General features: G+C 41.6%; 1 protein-coding gene across 2 annotated transcripts in view; it reads right to left on the bottom strand.

The window, feature by feature from the left end:
* Positions 1-21,040, bottom strand: part of LOC132398067 (synaptotagmin-like protein 2) — a 67,917-nt gene that overhangs the window by 28,334 nt on the left and 18,543 nt on the right. Inside the window, exons 5-9 of one of the 2 annotated variants that reach the window (XM_059977005.1) lie at positions 18,329-18,410; positions 14,644-14,892; positions 12,089-12,325; positions 7,073-8,665; positions 4,386-4,481 (exon numbers count right to left, since the gene is read on the bottom strand). In XM_059977005.1, coding sequence (XP_059832988.1) covers positions 4,386-4,481; positions 7,073-8,665; positions 12,089-12,325; positions 14,644-14,892; positions 18,329-18,410 — 2,257 coding nt within the window. The remainder of the gene's footprint in view (positions 1-4,385; positions 4,482-7,072; positions 8,666-12,088; positions 12,326-14,643; positions 14,893-18,328; positions 18,411-21,040) is intronic. The other variant, XM_059977006.1, reaches the window with a different exon arrangement.

Genomic DNA, 21,040 nt, shown 5'->3' with positions numbered 1-21,040 from the left:
GCCTTCCATACACCTCCCAGCCACACATTTCTCTTAAGTGTTAAAGCTGACCCTGAATCCACAACATTCAGGATTCACACAGGATTCTGTCAGCTCATTCCACACACCCTCTGAGTGAAAAAGTTCTCTCTCATGTTCCAAACACGAGGAAATCTGCAGATGCTGGAAATTCAAATAACACACACAAAATGCTGGTGGAACACAGCAGGCCAGGCAACATCTATAGCACTGTCAACGTTTCGGGTGAAGAGTCTTGGCCCGAAACGTCGACAGTGATTCTCCTTATAGATGCTCTCTCATGTTCCCTATGAATAGTTCACCTTTTACCTTTAACCCCTACCATCTATTTGTAGTCTCACGCAACTTCAATGGATATAATCCTCCCCTCAATATGTATGGCTCTATCAAATCTCCCCTCAATTTTCTATGTTCTAAGGAATAAAATCCTAACTTATTCAGCCTTTTCCTGTAACTCAGGTCCTCAAGTGCAGCAAGATCCTTGTAAATTTTCTCTGCATTCATGCAATCTTTTACATCCTTCCTGTAGATACATTACATCCTTGCTTTCATATACTAGACTCCTTGAAATGAATGCTAACATTGCATTTGCCTTCCTCACCACAGACTCAATCTGCAAATTAAGCTCTAGGGAATCCTGCACAAAGACTGTCAAGTCCCTTTGCACCTCAGTTTTTTGTGTTTTCTCTCCATTTAGAAAACAGTCTTCTTTTACCGAAGTCCATGACCATACACTTCCCGTACCTGTATTCCATCTGCCGCTTCTTCGCACATTCTCCTAATATATCTAAATCGTTCTGTTGTCTCTTTACTTCCTGAAAACTACCTGCCCCCCCCCACCTATCTTCATATTGTCTGCAAACTTTGCAACAAAGCTATCAATTCCATCATCAAAATCATTGCTATGTAACATAAAAAGCATCGGTCCCAACACAGACCCAGTGGAACACCACTAGTCACCGGCAGCCAACCAAAAAAGGCTCCCTTTATTCCCACTCTCTGCCTCCTGCTAATCAGCCACTGCTTTAACCATGCTAGAATCTTTCCTGTAATACCATATGCTCATAACTTATTAAGCAGCCTTGCCTGAGGCACCTTGTCAAAGGCCTGAAAATCCAAGTACACAATATCAACCAACTTTCTTTTGTCTGCCCTGCTTGTTATTTCTTCAGAGAAGCGGAAACCAGGCTAACTCTGGTTTATTTTATCATGTGCCTCCAAGTACCCTGAGACCTCATCCTGAACAATCAACTCCAGCATCGTCCCAACCAACTGAGGTCAGGCTAACTGGTCTATCATTTCCTTTCTTCTGCCTCTCTTCCTTCTTGAAGACTGGAGTGACATTTGCAACTTTCCAGTCTTCTGGGACCATTCCAGAATCCAGTGATTCTTGAAAGATCATTGCTAATACCTCCACAATCTCTTCAGCCACCCCTTTCAGAACGCTGGGGTGTACACCATCAGGTCCAGATGACTTATCTACCTTCAGATCTTTTTATTTCCCAAGAACCTTCTCCCTAGGAATGGTAACTTCACACACTTCATGCTCTCTGACACCTGAAACTTCCAGCATACTGCTAATGTCTTTCACATTGAAGACAGATATAAAATGGCTATTCAATTCATCCATTTCCTCTCCCCCATTATTACCTTTCCAGCATCATTTTTCATTGCCCCTTTTTTTACACTTTATGTATATGAAGAAGTTTATGGTATCCTCTTCAATATTAGTGGCTAGCTTACTTTCATATTCTATCTTTTCTTTCTTAACGACTTTTTTTAGTTGCCATCTGTTGTTTTTTTTTTAAAAGCTTTCCAATCTTCTAACTTCCCACTAGTTTCCCCTCTATTATATGCCCTCTCTTTGGCTTTTATGTTGGCTTTGACATCTCATATTAGCCACAGTTGTGTCATCTTTATTTTGGAATATTTCTTCCTCTGGAATGTTTATATCTTGCGCCTTCCGAATTGCTTCCAGAAATTCCAACCATTGGGGCTCTGCCATCATTCCAGCCAGTGATCTTCTCCAATCAATTTCCTCTCTCATGCCTCTGTAATTCCCTTTATTCCATGGTAATACTGATACATTTGACTTTACCTTCCCCTTCTCAGATTTCCGGGTGAATTTGATCACATTATGATCACTTTCCCCTAAGAGTTCTTTTACCTTAGGCTCTCAAATCAATTCCAGTTCATTGCACGACACCCAATCCAAAATAGCTGATCCCCTAGTAGACAACCTCAGGCTGCTTTAAAAAGCCATCTCATGGGCATTCTAGATATTGCTCTCTTGGAATCCAGCACCAGCCTGATTTTCCTCAATCTACCTGCATGGTGAAATCCCCATGACTACTGTAACATTGCCATTTTGGCTTGATTTTTTATCTCCCTTTGTAATTTGCAGACCACATCCTCACTACCGTTTGGAGGTCAGTATACAACTCATATCAGGGTCTTTTTACTCTTGCATTTCCACAGCTCTATCCACAGTGATTCAATACTTTTCAATCCTATGTCACCTCCTTTTAGCGATTTAATTTCATCTTCTAGCAATAGAGCAACCTTTGCCTTCCTGCCTGTCCTTTCGGTACTGTGTATCCTTGGACATGAAGCTCCCAGCTGTAATCTTCTTTCAGCCATGATTCAGTAATACCTACAACATCATACATGCCATACTGTGCTACAAGTTCATCTACCTTATCCAGTATACTGCGCACATTCAAATATAAAACCTTTAGTCCTGTATTCAGACTTTCGACTTTGTCCATCTTTTACATTGTAACTCATCCTGCTGACTGCAGTTTTGCCCTGTCAACAGTCTCTCCTCACTACGCATTGCCTCTGTTTGTAAAACCACTAAGCAGAACACCTATTCAAAGCAGTATTCCTATTGTTGAGGAGAACAGCCATAGGGATACTCTGTGCTGGCTGTCTATCCCCTTTCCCCCTCCTGACTGTAATCCCAGTTACCTGTGTCCTGTACCTTGGGTGTAACTACCTCCCCATAACCTTGTCCATCAACCCTTCAGCCTCCCTAATGATATGTTCATCCATTTCCAGCTCCAACACTTTAACATGGTCTGTTAGAAGCTGTAGCTAGATGCACTTCTTGCAGATATAGTCATCAGGGACACCGGGGGCCTCCCTGTTTACCCACATCCCATAGGAGGAGCATTTCAGTATCCTGTCTGACATCACAACTGTGCAAATGTGCACAGTTCCAAATGTGCAAAAAGAATAAATAATGAAAAAAAAATCGGCCCATGGCCTCCTTCTCCTTGGGGAAGCCAAAGCCTCGAATCCCCACTCTAACACTGGCCACTCACACAATGGCCGCTCCACTTAAACCTAACTTCTTTTTATTACCCCTTGACAAGTGCCTAATTATGCACAATCCAATTTCTCATTGGGAACTGTGGCAAGCAAAATGTGTTGATTGTTCCTTCTCTCTTCTTTTCAACTCCCTCTCCTCTATACAATCCAGTGTCTCCTCGGGACTGTGGCGTGCAAAATGACAAAAAAACCTTATCAAGTCATTTCATTATTTTTAAACGGGCCTAAATCCAAATGTGTCTTTTTCCAAATAGGTTCTGCTCCACGTTGATAACAACAAGGCATCAAAGTGCATGTCAGTCAAACATACATCTTCTTTATATAAATCCTCTTCCAGTCTACCCCAGAGTATATAAGAAAATGAAAATTGGACACAGAATCTTAATACAGCCCGATCAAAATTTTGTACGAGAGAACCAGTACTTTCAATATTTAGCTATCCTGACAGTGCACAAGTTTTTTCAAAAGTCCTGAGAATGATTGTTTCTTTTTCCACTCAGTAGCCTATAGAAGGTGAACTTGAGCTGCTGTGTACTCTGTTTAACTCCAGACATGTTAATACAATATTCCATCAGCCAAAAGATTAGAAACTAATTCTAACTATTAATGGTTTAACTCTAATAATTATTTTAATGTAGGAAAATACAGCAGCCATCTCCACATTATTCACAGCTTGGTGCAGAGGAAATGCTACAATGTAGAAAGGATTGTCTTTCAGGTGACATTTCAACTCTGTCCCATTATCCTGTTCAATTGCACAGTTTTAAAATGAGCAACAAAGTTTTCCACTGCCTTCTCCAACATCAGTTCCACAACCTTTGCCAGAATTTTAATCTTATCACCAGCTATGGGATTTTACAGTATGCAAATCAATTTGTCCCCATAACCTTGACAATATGCCAAAATAATAAACAAAGGATCTGCGAACCTTGTAAAGAAAATACTTTTTTCCTCAGAATAAAATGTTAATTCCTCCATTGAAACTCAAAATAGCTGAAAGTAAAGTTGAACTTTCGAACAAGGCCAGTACTTACTGTCTAGAGTAGAGATGAGGTTGTCCATGCTCTTAGCATTAGCCTTTCTGGCTCTGGCTAAGGCCCTCATAACAGGGGACAATCCATAAGTAGGTCCTGAAGCAGATTAGAACAATATTTTAAAACACTTCTGATAACATTAACAGCAGAGTACACTTGAGCATCAAACTTCCGTTTCTGAGGCAGGGCATTTCTTTCACTGGAGCAAACTTGGAAAAAGAAGGTATATATGAGAAGTACCCTCTTAATGGAGCAAAAATTGAGGAAAGCACAAACCAACTCTAAATCATTCATACGTCCTGCTGGTAACCATGCATGCTTAGGTACGGTAGTAAAGCACTTTCCATTCCAATTATCTGGACATTACAGTCTTAATTTGTAAGCAGAGAATGCTTAAAATGTAGAAGTAGACATCCATCAAGATTAAGCCTTTTTAAAATATACCAAATACTTTCAGTTTTTAACATGCGCATTCTCTATTCTGTTAGGCAACATATTTTATTACAGTATATTTCATTGGTGTTCCCCATTAATACTCCATAAAATGACCAGTGGTTACAATATCTGTTATGCCATTACTTTAACCAGTTTTAAAACCTCATCCAGTCTGGAGAACTCCCATCAACTACCACCAACTCATAGTTTTGTTATCACACATTGCTTCCTTCTACCTCCTACCCAAAATCCACAAACTGGATTGTCTAGGTGGGCCTAGTGTCTATGCCTCCTTCTGCCCCACTGAACTCGTGTCCTCATATCTCAATTCCATTCTGTCCCCCTTGGTTCAGTCCTTCCCACCTACATCTGTGACACCTCTCTTGCCCTCGATCTCCTCAATAACTTTCAATTCCCTGGTCCTGGCTGCCTTATCTTCACCATGGATGTTCAGTCCCTATACACTTCTATCCCCCATCAGGAAGGCCTCAAAGCCCTCCCCTTCTTTCTTGACAGAAGAACCAACCAATCCCCCTCCACCATCTGACAGAACCGGTCCTCACCCTCCATAATTTTTCCTTCAGCTTCTCACACTTTCTCCAAATCTGAAGGATAGCCTTGGGCATTCTCGTGGGTTCCAGTTACGTCTGCCTCTTTATTGGCTATGTAGAACAGTCCATATTCGAAGCCTTCCCCAGTTATACTCCTCAACTCTTCCTCCACTAGATTGACAACTGCATTGGCGCTGCTTCATGTACCCATATGGTGCTTGTCAATTTTATCAACTTTGCCTCCATCTTCTACCCTGCCCTTAAATTCACGTGGTCCAACTCTGACACCTCCCCCCACCCCCTTTCTTGACCTGTCTGTCTCCATCTCAAGAGACAAACTGTCAACCGATGTCTTTTATAAATCTACTGACCCACTGTTACTTTGACTATACCTCTTCCCACCCTATCTCCTGTAAAAATGCGATTCCCTTTTTTCAGTTTCTTCGCCACCACCGCACCTGTTCCAAGGAAGTGGCTTTCCATTCCAGGGTCCTCCTTCTTTAAAGAAGGGGGTTTCCCTCCCTTACTTTTGATGCTGCCCTCACCCACATCTCCTCCATTTCTCATACGTCCACGCTCACCCCATCTTCCTGCTGCCTTAGTAAAGTTCCTCTTGTCCTTACCTACCACCCAAACAGCATACATATCCAATACATTATCTTCTGCAACTTCTGCCATCTCCACCAACTTCAAAGGATCCTGCCTCTAAACCTATCATTTCCTACCGCACCCCCCCACCCCCAACCCCTGACTTTCCACAAGGGTCACCCTCCCCGCAATTCCCTTGTCCATTTGTCCTTCCCCACTAATCTCCCTCCAGGCACTTATCCTTGCAAGTGGCCTATGTATCCCAGACACCTCCTCCATTCAGAGTCCCAAACAGTCCTTCACCTGTGAATCTGCTGGGGTCATCTATTGTGTCTGGTGCTCCTGATGCAGCCCATTGTAAAGTCTGGGACTGCTCCATCAAGCATCTCCACAGAATCCACCACAAATAGGACTTCCTGGTCGCCAAGCATTTTAATTCCAATTCCGTTCTGACGTTCCTATGCCAAGAGGAGGCCACCCTCAGAGTATAGGAACAACACCTTATATTCTGTTTGGGTAGCCTCAAACCTGATATTGAATTCTCCTTCCGGTAAACAAACTCCATCCCCCATCCCCCTTTCTTCTATTCCCAACTTTTACCTCTTCTTACCTGTCTTTTACTTCTCCCTGAGTCATCTCTTTCTCCCATGGTCCATTCTCCTCTCCTCTCAGATTCCTCCTTCTCCTACCCCTTGACTTTTCTCACCCACTTGACTTCAACTTCAAATTAAAACTTCTGAGAGGTAGTTAAGAAATGTCTTGTCCCAAATGAAGGAAACTTAACCTTTTCTAAAAATTCTTTATACCCAGACTAGTGTTTATCAGTCACCTTGATCCTTCTCAACTTAAAGGGAAAGATTTATTTAATCAGTACAGATACCACAAAGTTAAACATGACCTTTGTATAGTTCACGACCAACGCACACAAGTTAGAGCAGCAATTACTAACGGCCTGCATATTGAATTAAATACAGTTTTGGGGGGATATGTCAAGAACTTTAAAGCACAATTTTTTATTTAAAGTGTGAAGATTAATAGCAGTTAAGTGTCAGGATTCTTAATATTAACCTTTTAAGTATTGAAAAATTACTGTACATATATGAAAAATCAAACCTGATTCTATCCTCTGAAAATCAATGTTACTCTCCGAATCATCGATACAAAGAACAACAGGTGAAGACTGCTCCACTGGATTTCTGGAACTTCTATCTGCTGCTTTGCTTGTTAGGTCATCATCACTGCTGTATGTACTAGTGAGGGCCAGAGGTTTCTTATCCACTACAGGGGACAAATTGACCGCACACTGGAGATCTTCCATAGATGATATTTGCACATCTGTATCTCCAGAATGTGCCTTCTTGGCTAATTTTGTTGATTCTTCACTTGCACTTCTCAGTATCACACGCTTCTTAGAGTTCCCTGTGGTCTCAGGTTCAATTCTATCAATATCAGGTGACCTGTTCACCAGGCTCTCTACCTGGCTCTTTAGAGAATTATCAGCCAACTCATTTTTTACAGCAACAGTTTCCGAGTCCAATGTCAATACAAAATTTGATGTGGTTTCTTCATTGTCCTTCAGTAAGGGATGGCATGTGCCATGTTTCAAAGGTGCCCTGGTCTCCTGCTTCCAGCTATTGTCAGAAGATATTTGGCTCTCCTTAGAAATGTCTTCATCAACCTTTGTTGCAGTGGAGTGGGTAATTGAAGCTGCGTCATACAAGGCTGATTCAGCTGCCAATTTCTTTAGTTTCTCGTGCATCTCCTTTCTTGCATCCTCCTTTGGTGAAAGAATCTTCTCTTTTACAGTTTCCTCAACAACATCAACAGATGCATTGTGATTGTTTTTCATGACAGGCAAAGATTCATCCGAACTGGAGCTACTGGACATCGTTGTGCTTGTAGGTTTTCCACATTGAATAGATTCTGGAACACTGCTGTCTTGTGCTTGATCGTCACTGCTGTAAGCGCTCTGGACAAATGCTTTGGTTGCTTTATCAGTGGATGTAGTCACATCATTCTTTCCCACTTTGATAGTTGTTTTGATTCTTGGAGTGGGAACTGGAGGCAACTTGCTAGTTTTAGTCAATTGGGTGACTTTTTCCTCTTCCTCAGAGGAACAAGGACCTGGCAATCTTCCCAGTGGTTCCAGTTTTGACGAGACACTGGCTGGAAGACTTTCCCTGGACTTTGACTCAGCCTCTGTAAAATGTTTCATTTCAGTCAGGCTGCTTCTATGATCTGGTGATCTAATTTTTCTGAATGGAATTGTGGAAGTAGCATTGTTTCCTTTATTGGAATCAATTTCTTTTTCCCAAAAATGCTTCAGGTTTTTAAAATGGCTGGGATCAGTGAGTACTTCATCTTCAGAATGCTTATTACCCAAGGCACTGATGGTGAAAACAGCACCTAGCTTATGACTTTTCTCTTCCTCATCATCAGAAGAGGACGTCTGATACTTAGCTATTCTGGGAGTAGGTTGGAAGGCAGCCTTTCCTGGGTCAGTCACCTGAGCAGCTCTGTTCTTACCTGGCAGACCTTTATTTGATTGCTTCAGATCTTCAACAAATGCATGTGAATTTTCACCTGTTGTTTCTAGGGTCCTCTTAAGCCTTGGAATTTGTGGGGTTGCTGATAAATCCAGTCCTTCCAGTGGCTGATGTGCTTGTTGGTCTTCAGTAGCAATGGTTGGAGGTAAAACTCGTGAACCTAGTACATTAAAAGAGCAAGGTCCAATTAATGACAAATCCAGTCACTGCTATGTAAGGTTACACTGAAATGAACTGAGCTGATGATAAAGATAAAACACGCTATCCCAGTTATGATAAGATATTAACACTGTTGGGTTTATTATAACATACAACTGTAGCAGTATTGTGGAACTCTAGCCTGCTTCTAATCAAAACAGAGTTTCATACCGTTTTTGGCTATTTTCTTGAGGAAAAAGTCAAGGCACATGAACCTAATTATGTTTATACAACTATTTTCTTCATATCAAAAGACAAGACCAGGTAGGTATTTCTCAAAATACAACACTCCCACTTTTGATAGGTAGAGGGGAAAAGAGGTCACCACTGCCTCAAAGCATTCAGTGGCTATAAAAAGTATTCAGCCCCCTTGGAAGTTTCCACGCTTTATTGTTTTATAACATTGAATCATAGTGGATTTAATTTGCCTTTTTTTGACACTGATCAACCGAAAAAGACTCTTTCCTGTCAAAGTGAAAACAGATCTCTATTAATTGATCTAAATTAATTATAAATATAAAACATGAAATAATTGATTGCATAAGTATTCACCTCCCTTTAATACGACACACCAAGTCATTAGTGGTGCAGTCAGTTGGCTTTAGAAGTCACATAATTAGTTAAATAGAGATCTGTCTTTGGGGACCTGTCTGCAGTTAAGATGTTTCAATTGAATGTACACCTGTATCTGGAATGTCCACCAACTGCTGAGTCAGTATCCTGGCAAAACTACACCATGAAGATGAAAGAACACTCCAAGCAACTCCATGAAAATGTTATTGAAAAGCACAAGTTAGGAGATGGGTATAAGAAAATTCCCAAGTCAGTGAATATCCCTTGGACTACAGTTAAGTCAATCATCAAGACATGGAAAGAATATGGCACAGCTGTAGATCTGGCTAGAGCAGGCCATTCTCAAAAAAGGGACCATGCAAGAAAGGGACCTATGGCAACAGTGGGGGAGTTACAAGCTTCAGTGGCTGAGATGGGAGAGACTGCATACAACATCTGTTGCCCAGGTGCTTCACCTGTTGCAGGTTTATGGGAGAGTGGCAATGAGAAAGCCACAAGATTTCCAGAAGGCAGGAGTGAGACTCTGAAGTCAATTGAAAAAGGTTCTATAGTCTGATGAAACCAAAATTGAGCTTTTTGGCTATTAGACTAACATTATAAAAACACACCATCCCTACCGTGTCGCATAATGGTGGCTGCATCATGCTGTGGGGATGTTTTACTATAGCAGGCCTTGGAAGGCTTGTGAAGGTAGAGGGTAAAATGAATGCAGCAAATACAGGGAAATCCTGGAGGAAAACCTGATGCAGTTTGCAGGAGAACTGCGACTTGGGAGAAGATTTGTTTTCCAGCAAGACAGCAACACCAAGCATTAAGCCAAAGCTACACAGGAATGGCTTAGAAACCACAAAGTTAATGTCCTGGAGTGGCCAAGTCAGAGTCCAGATTTCAGTCCAATTGAAAACTTGTGGCTGGACTTGAAAAGGGCTGTTCACTCACAATCCCCATGCAATCTGAAAGAGCTTGAGCAGTTTTCTAAAGAAAAACAGGGGAAAATTGCAGTGTCCAGATGTGCAAAGCTGATAGAGACCAATCCACACAGACTCAAGGCTGTATTTTCTGCCAAAGGTGCATCGACTAAACACTGACTTGAAGGGGGCAAATACTTAAACAATCAATTACTTCGTGCTTTAAATTTGTAATTACTTTAGATCAGTTTGTAGAGATCTGCTTTCACTTTGATCCGAAAGAGTCATTTTCTGATGATCAGTGTAAAAAAAAGCCAAATTAAATTCACAGTTCCAATGCTGTAAAACAATATAACATGAAGGCTTCTGGGGTGGGGTGGGGGTGAATAATTTCTTATAAGCACTGTAAATGGATCCACCATAAATACTGTGGTTGCAAGAGCAGGGCAGGGACTGAGAATCCTGCGGCACCCGTTTTGTCCAAGCCTGATGTTCTCCCCTAGGTTGGACGGGTGCAGTTTCAACAGCTTTCAGGAAAATTGACACAATCCAGCACGATACAGCCTGTTTGATTGATTACCCAAAACATTTATCCCCTTTACTACTATCACATCATGGAAGTAATGTATGCTCTCTATTGCAGTTACTATTATTACTGAGTCATAGTCTTTGAGAATCCCAGCACAGAAACAGGCCCTTTGGCCCTTCTGGTCCATGCTGAAACCATTTAAACTCCCATCAACCTGCACCAGGACCATAGCCCTCCATATCCGTACAATCCATCTACAAACTTCTCTTAAACGTTGAATTCAAGCTTGAATGCACTTGTGCTGGCAGCTCATTCCGTACTCTCACGACCCTCTGAGTGAAGAAGTTTCACCTCATTCTCTCCTTAAACCTTTCATCTTTGACCCTTACGCCAGACCTAGGGTTGTAGACCCACCCACACTCAGTGGAAAAAGCCTGCTTGCATTTACCCGATCTATACCCCTCATGATTTTGTATACATCTCTCAAATCTCCTCTCAATTTTATGTGCTGATAAATACAGTCCTAACCTATTCAATTTAGCTAACAACACCTCCTAAACCTTAGACCTCTTGTGCTGACTTTACTTCACCAGGTTACCCCAACAGCACCTCCCAAGCCAGCAAGATTCAATAATAACTTTTATTTATTTGGCACCTTTCATACATTAAGATACTGGATCAAAGTGCTTTACATGTGTTGAAAAGATAAATCAATATCATAAAATAAGAGAGAAACTTAAAAATATGTAAAGACAAACATGATAATGGAATAAAATATCATTGAATATACCAAATTATATAAACGTAGTCAAGATCAGCAGGCATTAAGTAATCCTATATCTAGGCCAAATCTAAAAAGCAAGTTTTTTGAAACGTTCCACAGTACTAGCCTGGTGTACCTCAGCTAGTAGAGTATTCCAGGTTTTAGGTGCATCAGAGCAAAAGGACAGAGAAACAGGCACACCAAGTGCCAATTCTCATACCTGCACCCCATCCTTAACTGGAAACATATCACTGCTTCATCAGCAGCATTTCTAAATCCTGGAATAGCCGACCCACTAGCTCTGTGGAATTAGCTTCAAACAAACTGCACAGGTTTAAAAAGGTGGCTCATCACCAACCTCCCGGAGACATTTGGGCTTGGACAATAAATATTGACCTTTTTCTATTTAAGGTAGAGGTTAACAGGTTGGTGATTAACTGGGGTATCAAATGTTACAGGGAGAAGACAGAAGAATGGGCTTGAGGGGGTATAATGAATCAGTCATGCTCAAGTGATAGGACTAGACTCAATCAGCTCTATGTCTAACAGCAAATGAAGGCCTGGCCTTAAAGAATAATTGTATTTTATACAATTGTATGCACTATACATTACCCTGCTCAGATGTTACATCTTCAGGTTTCTCAGAGGTTACTTCTCCACTTTCCTTGACTTGGTTCTTCCGTTTTGGAATGTGGGAAATGTTTGAGGTAACTGTTTTCTTTTTGTCACTGGTTGCTGAGGTCTGGTAGATCGGTGCGCCTTTATAATGAACGGCCACTGTCTTTTTTGGTTTCTGCACATCCCTGATGTTCTCCCGCACTGGGGATGCCACAGTTGTGACTGTATGATCTGAAACACAAAGAATGTTGACTCTCCACTGACTTCTATCAGAAATTTCTTAGTTTATCGAATGTGCAATACATTCACTACAATTTCACTCTCAGTACTGAAATACACACAAAATTGATATGACTCGCGGGAAGATTAGAGGGGCAGGGCTGCTCTCCACTTCACATGTTAAGAAAATCTGTCTTAATACACAGTCAAGTTGGCAAAATTCTGTGAAGAAAACTGATCTTAGAAGGAGCAAAAAATGACAGACTAACTGAAAAAGGTGACTGACTGTCAGAAGTCAAAGTTCCTGTTCAGGAATGAAACCCAAATTCTTCCTCCAGCTGAGTAATGGAGATAAAACCATATATAACCATATAACAATCACAGCACAGAAACAGGCCATCTCAGCCCTCCTAGTCTGTGCCGAACTCTTAATCTCACCTAGTCCCACCTACCAGCAATCAGCCCATAACCCTCCACCCCTTTCCTGTCCATATACCTATCCAATTTTACCTTAAATGACACAACTGAACTGGCTTCTACTACTTCTACAGGAAGCTCATTCCACATAGCTATCACTCTCTGAGTAAAGAAATACCCCCTCGTGTTTCCCTTAAACTTCTGCCCCCTAACTCTCAAATCATGTCCTCTCGTTTGAATCTCCCCTACTCTCAATGGAAACAGCCTATTCACGTCAACTCTATCTATCCCTCTCAAAATTTTAAATACCTTGATCAAATCCCCCCTCAACCTTCTACGTTCCAATGATTAGAGACTTAACTTGTTCAACCTTTCTCTGTAACTTAAGTGCTGAAACCCAGGTAACATCCTAGTAAATCGTCTCTGCACTCTCTCTAATTTATTGATATCTTTCCTATAATTCGGTGACCAGAACTGTACACAATATTCCAAATTTGGCCTTACCAATGCCTTGTACAATTTTAACATTACATCCCAACTTCTGTACTCAATGCTCTGATTTATAAAGGCCAGCGTTCCAAAAGCCTTCTTCACCACCCTATCTACATGAGACTCCACCTTCAGGGAACTATGCATTGTTATTCCTAGATCTCTCTGTTCCACTGCATTCCTCAATGCCCTACCATTTACCCTGTATGTTCTATTTGGATTATTCCTGCCAAAATGTAGAACCTCACACTTCTCAGCATTAAACTCCATCTGCCAACATTCAGCCCATTCTTCTAACCGGCATAAATCTCCCTGCAAGCTTTGAAAACCCACCTCATTATCCACAACACCTCCTACCTTAGTATCATCGGCATACTTACTAATCCAATTTACCACCCCATCATCCAGATCATTTATGTATATTACAAACAACATTGGGCCCAAAACAGATCCCTGAGGCACCCCGCTAGTCACCGGCCTCCATCCCGATAAACAATTATCCACCACTACTCTCTGGCATCTCCCATCTAGCCACTGTTGAATCCATTTTATTACTCCAGCATTAATACCTAACGACTGAACCTTCTTAACTAACCTTCCATGTGGAACTTTGTCAAAGGCTTTGCTGAAGTCCATATAGACTACATCCACTGCCTTACCCTCATCAACATTCCTCGTAACTTCTTCAAAAAATTCAATAAGGTTTGTCAAACATGACCTTCCACGCACAAATCCATGCTGGCTACTCCTAATCAGATCGTGTCTATCCAGATAATTATAAATACTATCTCTAAGAATACTTTCCATAACAAAACTCCACCACCAAACCACATCACTGTTAATTATGTTATGTCCATGACCTATCTTTGAATTTCATCATCACAACATTTTCACCGTTCCACCTTTCCCTCATCTTAAAAACAAATTTAACCAAGCCTTCCAGCCAGTTCTACCACAGTTTGAGGCTTTTACTTTATTCATATAGTCACACTTGAATTAATATTTTAGTCCAATACTGAAAGAAAATATTGCAGATAATTCTGAGTTTGTGTCTGACGCAAGCTAAGTTGTGAGATAAACTTAGACAAAACAAACAAGACAGACAAGATTGCAGAAAAAGTAACATGTAATTTCTACACATTTTAGAAATTGAGAAAGTCAGTAGAAATCGAGACCAGAGGTTTCAGACATAGTGAGGCCCGTGATCCTTGGGCTGATGGACTAGGGTAGACCAGCCCATTGCCATAAAGGGTTGATATTGCAATATCTGCTATTTCCATAATATTACAATTTGAGTCAGGCACTAGGCAGAAAACAAATGTAGAATGAAATGTGATTAGTTTTTGCCTTGAACATTGCCAACAAAATTCACCTTCTGGACTTGCAAGTGTAAGAAAGTTTTCAGAACCAAGCCACTCACTCACCATTCAGATTACTGTGCTCAGGCTCTTCTGGAGTCCTCTGTGGATCTTCTGTCAGCACTAAATGCTCCTGCACTCTTGGAACCTGTGGGCTGTATTCAACTGAAGCAGAGGTTGGCTCCCTAATCTCAGTAGACAGGTGGGCTTCTGTGGTGTCTTCAGGGGAGTATGCAACATTGTCATGCTTTGTTGGGTCTGGAACCTGTCCACCAGCAGCAGATTCTGTTCTGAAGACTGCAGATCTGTACAGACCTGTAATACAGATTTAAGAACTTAATCTGTTGGGGTCCAGTTGCAGTACACCCTCACAATCCCAGAGCATACAGTCCCATATTCTACTTTTTCATATCAAGTAGCAACAAAAGACATTTTCAGAAAATGTTCAGAAGGAATTCTGCTGCAGAATTCCTGGGCCAGTATTTATTTTCATTACAAACGAGTCAGGGAAGGTTGTCATAGCTGGGGGAGCTGAGGGTGGGTAATAGTAGTGGGGACAAGCTCCCACTACCTATTAAATACTCCCAATGGCATGCATCTCAGATAGTCTCTGACAACCAAGTCCAGTTCACGGCCTTCATGGACCACCCAGCAAATGGAATTGTTTCTGCTCTCAAGAGAAGAGGCACAAGCTGTAAGATGCCTTAAGACCAGCCGTTTTGGTTAAATGGGGCTTGTAGGCCGTGGTTGGCAGCTCATCATGGAGAAGGAAAACTCTGATCTCAAATCCCTGCTGGCTTGCAGCTATACCAACTCATGGGGAAGGCTTCAGGAATAAACCCCAAAGAAATATCTGGAGCTGGAGTCCTTAAGGTAGTCCCACATCGAGTTCAATGCTGACTGGCAATTCCTGCAATGCCACTGGAGCCACACTGTATCCGTCTCTTCTGTTCCTTTGGATTCATCAGCTGACTGGAGAGGGGGAGCCTGCTGCACGTTCTCCATTTTGTACGGGCTTGCAAACAGGTAGGGCGCAACATCCATGGGAGAATCTGACCAACAGAGGGCCCCAAACAGAGGAGGTTTTAGCTACAAACAGTATTCTGATCAAAAATCAGCAAAAACATTTTTCCCCCTAAGATAAATGCCAGCACAACCAGAAATACCCGCAACTATGCACTGACTCCAATGACCAATTGGAGCGCATTTCTACACTCAATTCCCATCCTGTTCTCGTTCACTCTCTTACTGCCGATGCCTCTGGCACGCCTCACCACAATCTCCCCCATTCGCCGGCTGTGACCTCTCACCTCTAAGGCTCTAAGGTTCGGTGAAAACCAGAGATAAGTAAATGCTGTAAGAAACCCCTACCATAGCATGCAGTTGGCTTGTACTTTTGAGCTTCATGTTCCTCCTCCTGACTCCCTAGCAAGCAATCTCCCAAGCAGATGTTGGAACCCAAGGAACAAGTAAAGTGCCTTAGTACCAATTAGTAGGCTTGATCACTTCGGCACCTCGTGTTTCTTCACTCAGCTGGGCACAATGCTTCTACGATACCACTCTTAACCTTCCCATATTTCAGATTTCCATCTCTCACACTACTTTACTTTGGAGATAATAATTTCCATACAGATGAGTAAAGTCACTAATGGATGTTCTATTACAGCAACAACATCAATGACGAAACCTTAGCTACAATTATACCTGCTGATCTGTAAGATGAGACCAGCGCAGGCAGCTTCGCCAAATCACTTAAGTTCAGAAAATATAACACCCGCCATTAATTGCTTTACACTCATCTGCATTTAGTATCAATCAGCTAGTTCAAAAAAAAGGGATCTTGAGTAGGCATGCAGAAGGAATTAAAGCATTTCATTGTGCATTCAGAAAGAAGACTTCTCCATGCATTTTTAAACATCAATACTGATAGGTTGAAGGTAATAAATACCCTGGAAATTCACATGCACGAAGTAGTTCATTGTTCTTACCAAAGTAACCTAACCACCTCTCTCACTCATACAAATGACAAGGTCTTTAAAATACATCAAAAAGATAATAAAGTGTTTTATTTTTATTCAATTGATATCTTCAGTGTTACTGCCCACAACATTTTTGTCTTGTCCCTGAAGTTTCCTCATTTTAAATTTGACACAATTACAGTGAGCCGTTCTGAAATACTACACTGTATGTTGTGGTTATAAGATCATCCACAATGAACTGGGAGGCTCATCACCATTTCCCGCATCCATAGTTTAAATAGAAATCCTGAAGCTTTTGTTTGTTTAAATATTTTATTCTTTTAGAAATACTGCACAGTGTAGGCACTGCTGGTCCTTTGAGTCACACCACCCCAGTAACCCCACAACCCTGATTAACCCCAACCTAATCATGGGACAATCTACACTGACTAATTAGCCTACCAGTGCATTAACCAGTGCGTCTTTGGACTATGGGACAAAACTGAAGCACACAAGGAAAACCCACACAATCCATGAGGAGGAAATACTGTACAAAGACTCCTTACGGAACGGCACCAAAATTGAACTCCGGACTTCAGAACGCCCCGAGCTGTAATGTAGCCGTGGTAACCGCTGCTCTACCATGGCGCCCAGAAGCTACTACCCAGTTGTTCTGCTTCAGATGGGCTGCACTGTTTGAAGCCTTCTCCTACAGAATCAAGCCACTTGACACGAACTATTCCCACTGCAGAGGCACCTGGAAAATACCACATGTTCCATGGAGGTGCAGAAGTTATTAAGGTCATACTAATTCTGTTTGGCAAGTTATTTGACACTGTAATTTTATGTGTGTATATTCCAATTCATCACATCGATATTTCAAACTGTGCCATTAATAATATGCAGTTAAGCTTCTTGCTTAACATTATGTGAACCTTCCAGTCTTTAGTTAGCTCTTGCCATAATGTTTAAGTAACATAAAACTGGTGCTTCTTGCTTTCTGGCATGGACTCTGTGAGAGTTGTTGGCACTGGCCACTCAGCAGTCTGCTGGCATTACATCAGCAAGGGTAAACTTTGGTTAATGACTGGCAACAACAGACATTTCAAAGAGTCTGCCCTCACCACGGACGGTCATGGGGATTTTATTTAACATTGGGAAGCACCATCACTTCACCCCTGACAAGAACATTTTGCAGCATGGCTTTGAGGATGTTCTGAAGAGGCAGGTCCTTGGGGGAGAAAGGTATGTGCCACAGCACTGACTGCCCCAGCTCACATCAGCTAGAAAACAATCTTGTTGACTCTGAATGTATACGTCAATCCAGTACACAGAAAGCAAAAGGCTGACATAAGGGACAGCATTCCAATATTCAGTTAGGCAGTCACTGTACAGCCCCAACTTCAATAATCCCTAAAATAACACAAATCCTTAAAGAATCTACTACCACAATGAGTAGATAGGCAATTAAAGTGCTTCTGTAAAAGGTTGTTCCAACACCTATATTAAACAATGCCAAACAAAACAGCCCAACCACTAGATTTGAATTCTTTCTGCATGGATAAGAATTCAAAAGATAATTACATGAGGGAGTGAGGAACAGAAGAGCATGGCTGGATGAAGAGGAGAAAGAATGGACTCTGCATAGCATCAGTGGTGAGGGAGGACAGCTGGATTGAAAAGTCTTGTCTCTGCCATAAATCCAAAGTACTGCAGATATTTTGGGTTATGTGACTGACAGACCACACACTTACTTGCATTAACAACAAAACGATCAGTCACAATAGACATACCCTTTTCAAGTGTTTCTGGAGAAACACGTACAGTATCGGAGTCATCACTACTGCTCTCCCAAGAATCATTTTGTGGCGTCCGCTACGGAACAAAAAGAGGATACGAGTCAAGTTCAGGTTGTATGTTAAGTGCATCCATACAGGCAACCCCCGCTTTATGGGGTGGAGGGGGGAGATTGAATTCCTGAAAAAATTACCTGCAACAATTTTATGTAACACGAAGCCAAGTCATCTGAGCATGTGTGAAGAAATGTGTTATTTTTATTCATTTACTTATGTAGCCCTTTCACCAGGGCTTGTATGCAAACTCAGCTTGTTAGCTAACACTGCCAACAGCCCCCTTTCAGAAGCAATATACATCTAGGGTCGGTATGATTTATGGTTCAACCAGATAGAAACATCGAGATGTCCTGATTAAGAGAACCTCGATTTGAGTGAATGCTGTATAAGTACTGCCCATACACAGTTATCCATAGCCCAGAAATGACAGATTGTGCACCAACATAAAATCATAAAGGAAGTATACTTGCCAGTTTTCAACTTTATCGTAAGAACATAAGACATAGGAGCAGGGGTAGGCCTTGCAGCCCATTGATCCTGCCCCGTCATTCAATAAGGTCATGGCTGATCTGTCCATAAACTCAGATCCATCTATCTGCCTTTTCCCTTTAATTCCCTTTCTATGTACAAAGTTTGTAAAAACCTATCTAACTGTTTCTTAAATATATTTAGTGAGGAAGCCTCAACTGCTTCCCTGGGCAGACAATTCCACAGATTCACCACTCTCTGGGAAAAACAGTTTCTTCTCATCTCCATCCTAAATCTTCTCCCCTGAATCTTGAGGCAATGTCCCCTAGTTCTAGTCTCACCTACCAATGGAAACAACTTTCTTACTTCTATCTTATAGAGCCCTTCCAAAATTTTGTATGTTTCTATAAGATCCCTTCTCATTCTTCTGAACTGCAGAGAGTACGGTCCCAGGTGATTCAATCTCTCCTCATAGGTTAACCCCTTCATCCCTGGAATCAACCTGGTGAACTCTGTACTGCCTCCAAAGCCAGTATATCCTTCCTCAAGTATGGAGACCAGAACTGCACACAGTACTCCAGGTGTGGACTCATCAGTACCCTGTATAGTTGCAGAATGACCTCTCTGCTCTTGAATTCAATCCCTCTAGCAATGAAGGACAACAGTCCATTTGCCTTCTTAATAACCTGTTGTACCTGTAAGCCAACTTTTTGCGATTCATGAACAAGCACTGCTCTTCTATTATTCCTTCCAAAGTGGATGATCTTGCATTTACCAATTTTGTATTCCATCTGCCAGACCTTGGCCCACTCACTTAGCCTATCTATATCTCCCTGCAGACTCTCCGCATCCTCTGTAAAATTTGCTTTTCCACTCAGTTTAGTGTCCTCAGCAAATTTTGCTACGCTACACTCAGTCCCCTCTTCCAGATCATCAATGTAAATGGAAAACAGCTGCGGGCCCAGCACCGACCCCTGCGGCACCCCACTCACCACAGACTGCCAACTGGAGAAACACCCATTTATACCAACTCTCTTCCTTCTATTGGTTAACCAATCCACTATCCATGCCAATACATTTCCTCTGACTCCATGCATCCGTATCTTATTTATAAGTCTCTTGTGCGGCACCTTATTGAACGCCTTCAGTTATCGGTTAACAGAGAAAGATAAAAGGGCCTATTACAGTTAAACCAGTCTAAGTGTGCACATAAACATGGGGCTCATTTCTGGCATGGTCAGGGGTGCATTCATGCACTGGACCCACGACTTGCATGAAAGCACCCACCACTGTCCGAATTTCCCTCGAAGATCATCTTGAATGAACTGGCTCTCTCCGGAATATTTGCCCTCCCTCCTTGGAGCCATTCATCTGTACAAAGCGCTTCTTGCAACAGGGTCTCTCCTTCCGACAGCATTCAATGGCATCTTCCTTTGTGTCCTGCTCTGCAGCTCCGGCTACTGTCTTTCAGAAATCTGACCCACCCAGATCTCCCAAATCTTCCACTGGACAGAAAGTCATAACTGGCTGACACAGCATTCCTAAGTTGGAAAACGTGACTCCTTATCTTTAGCCAAAGCCAAAGCACAAAACTGCTAAAACAAAATGCCTCACCGTAAAAATCTTAACCAGGGCATCACACTTACTTTTCCCCACATAAATTCAATCAGAGCTTGTTTTATTTCACATCTCAAAAGTGTGGGTGATCTTTTGTAAATTCTGTAAGGGTGAACTTCCATTACCTGAATGCCTTTACTTCACTTAATGCTCAGGATGCACTCCCCAAAGAAAGAGTGTTAATAAATTGAGTCATTATAGCATATGGATTCTGGTTAATTCTGGAATAACGTAGGAACCTGTACATTTTGGCCCAAATAAGTTTCAGCCCCAATTAACTGAAGTTTCATGGAAATAGTTAAAAAGATATAAAAAAAGACTAACTGTATTAATTCTGTAAAAAAAAAATTAAAATGAAGTACAAAATGGATCAGAACACTATCAATACTACAAGACTACTATAATGTGTGTATTAGTTACTAATAGTTATTGTTGGAGGAATTCATTCAGTGTACTCTGCCATGTTCTTTTGATTGACTGTAAAGGAACAAAATCAGTGCAGACACCTGATGCAGATAATTAACACTAAGTACTCCGCAGATGCTGGGGTCAAAGCAATACGTACAA

This window comes from Hypanus sabinus, chromosome 8 (assembly GCF_030144855.1).
Source record: "Hypanus sabinus isolate sHypSab1 chromosome 8, sHypSab1.hap1, whole genome shotgun sequence".
NCBI lineage: Eukaryota > Metazoa > Chordata > Chondrichthyes > Myliobatiformes > Dasyatidae > Hypanus > Hypanus sabinus.
This window is presented reverse-complemented; position numbering and strand designations above follow the sequence as displayed.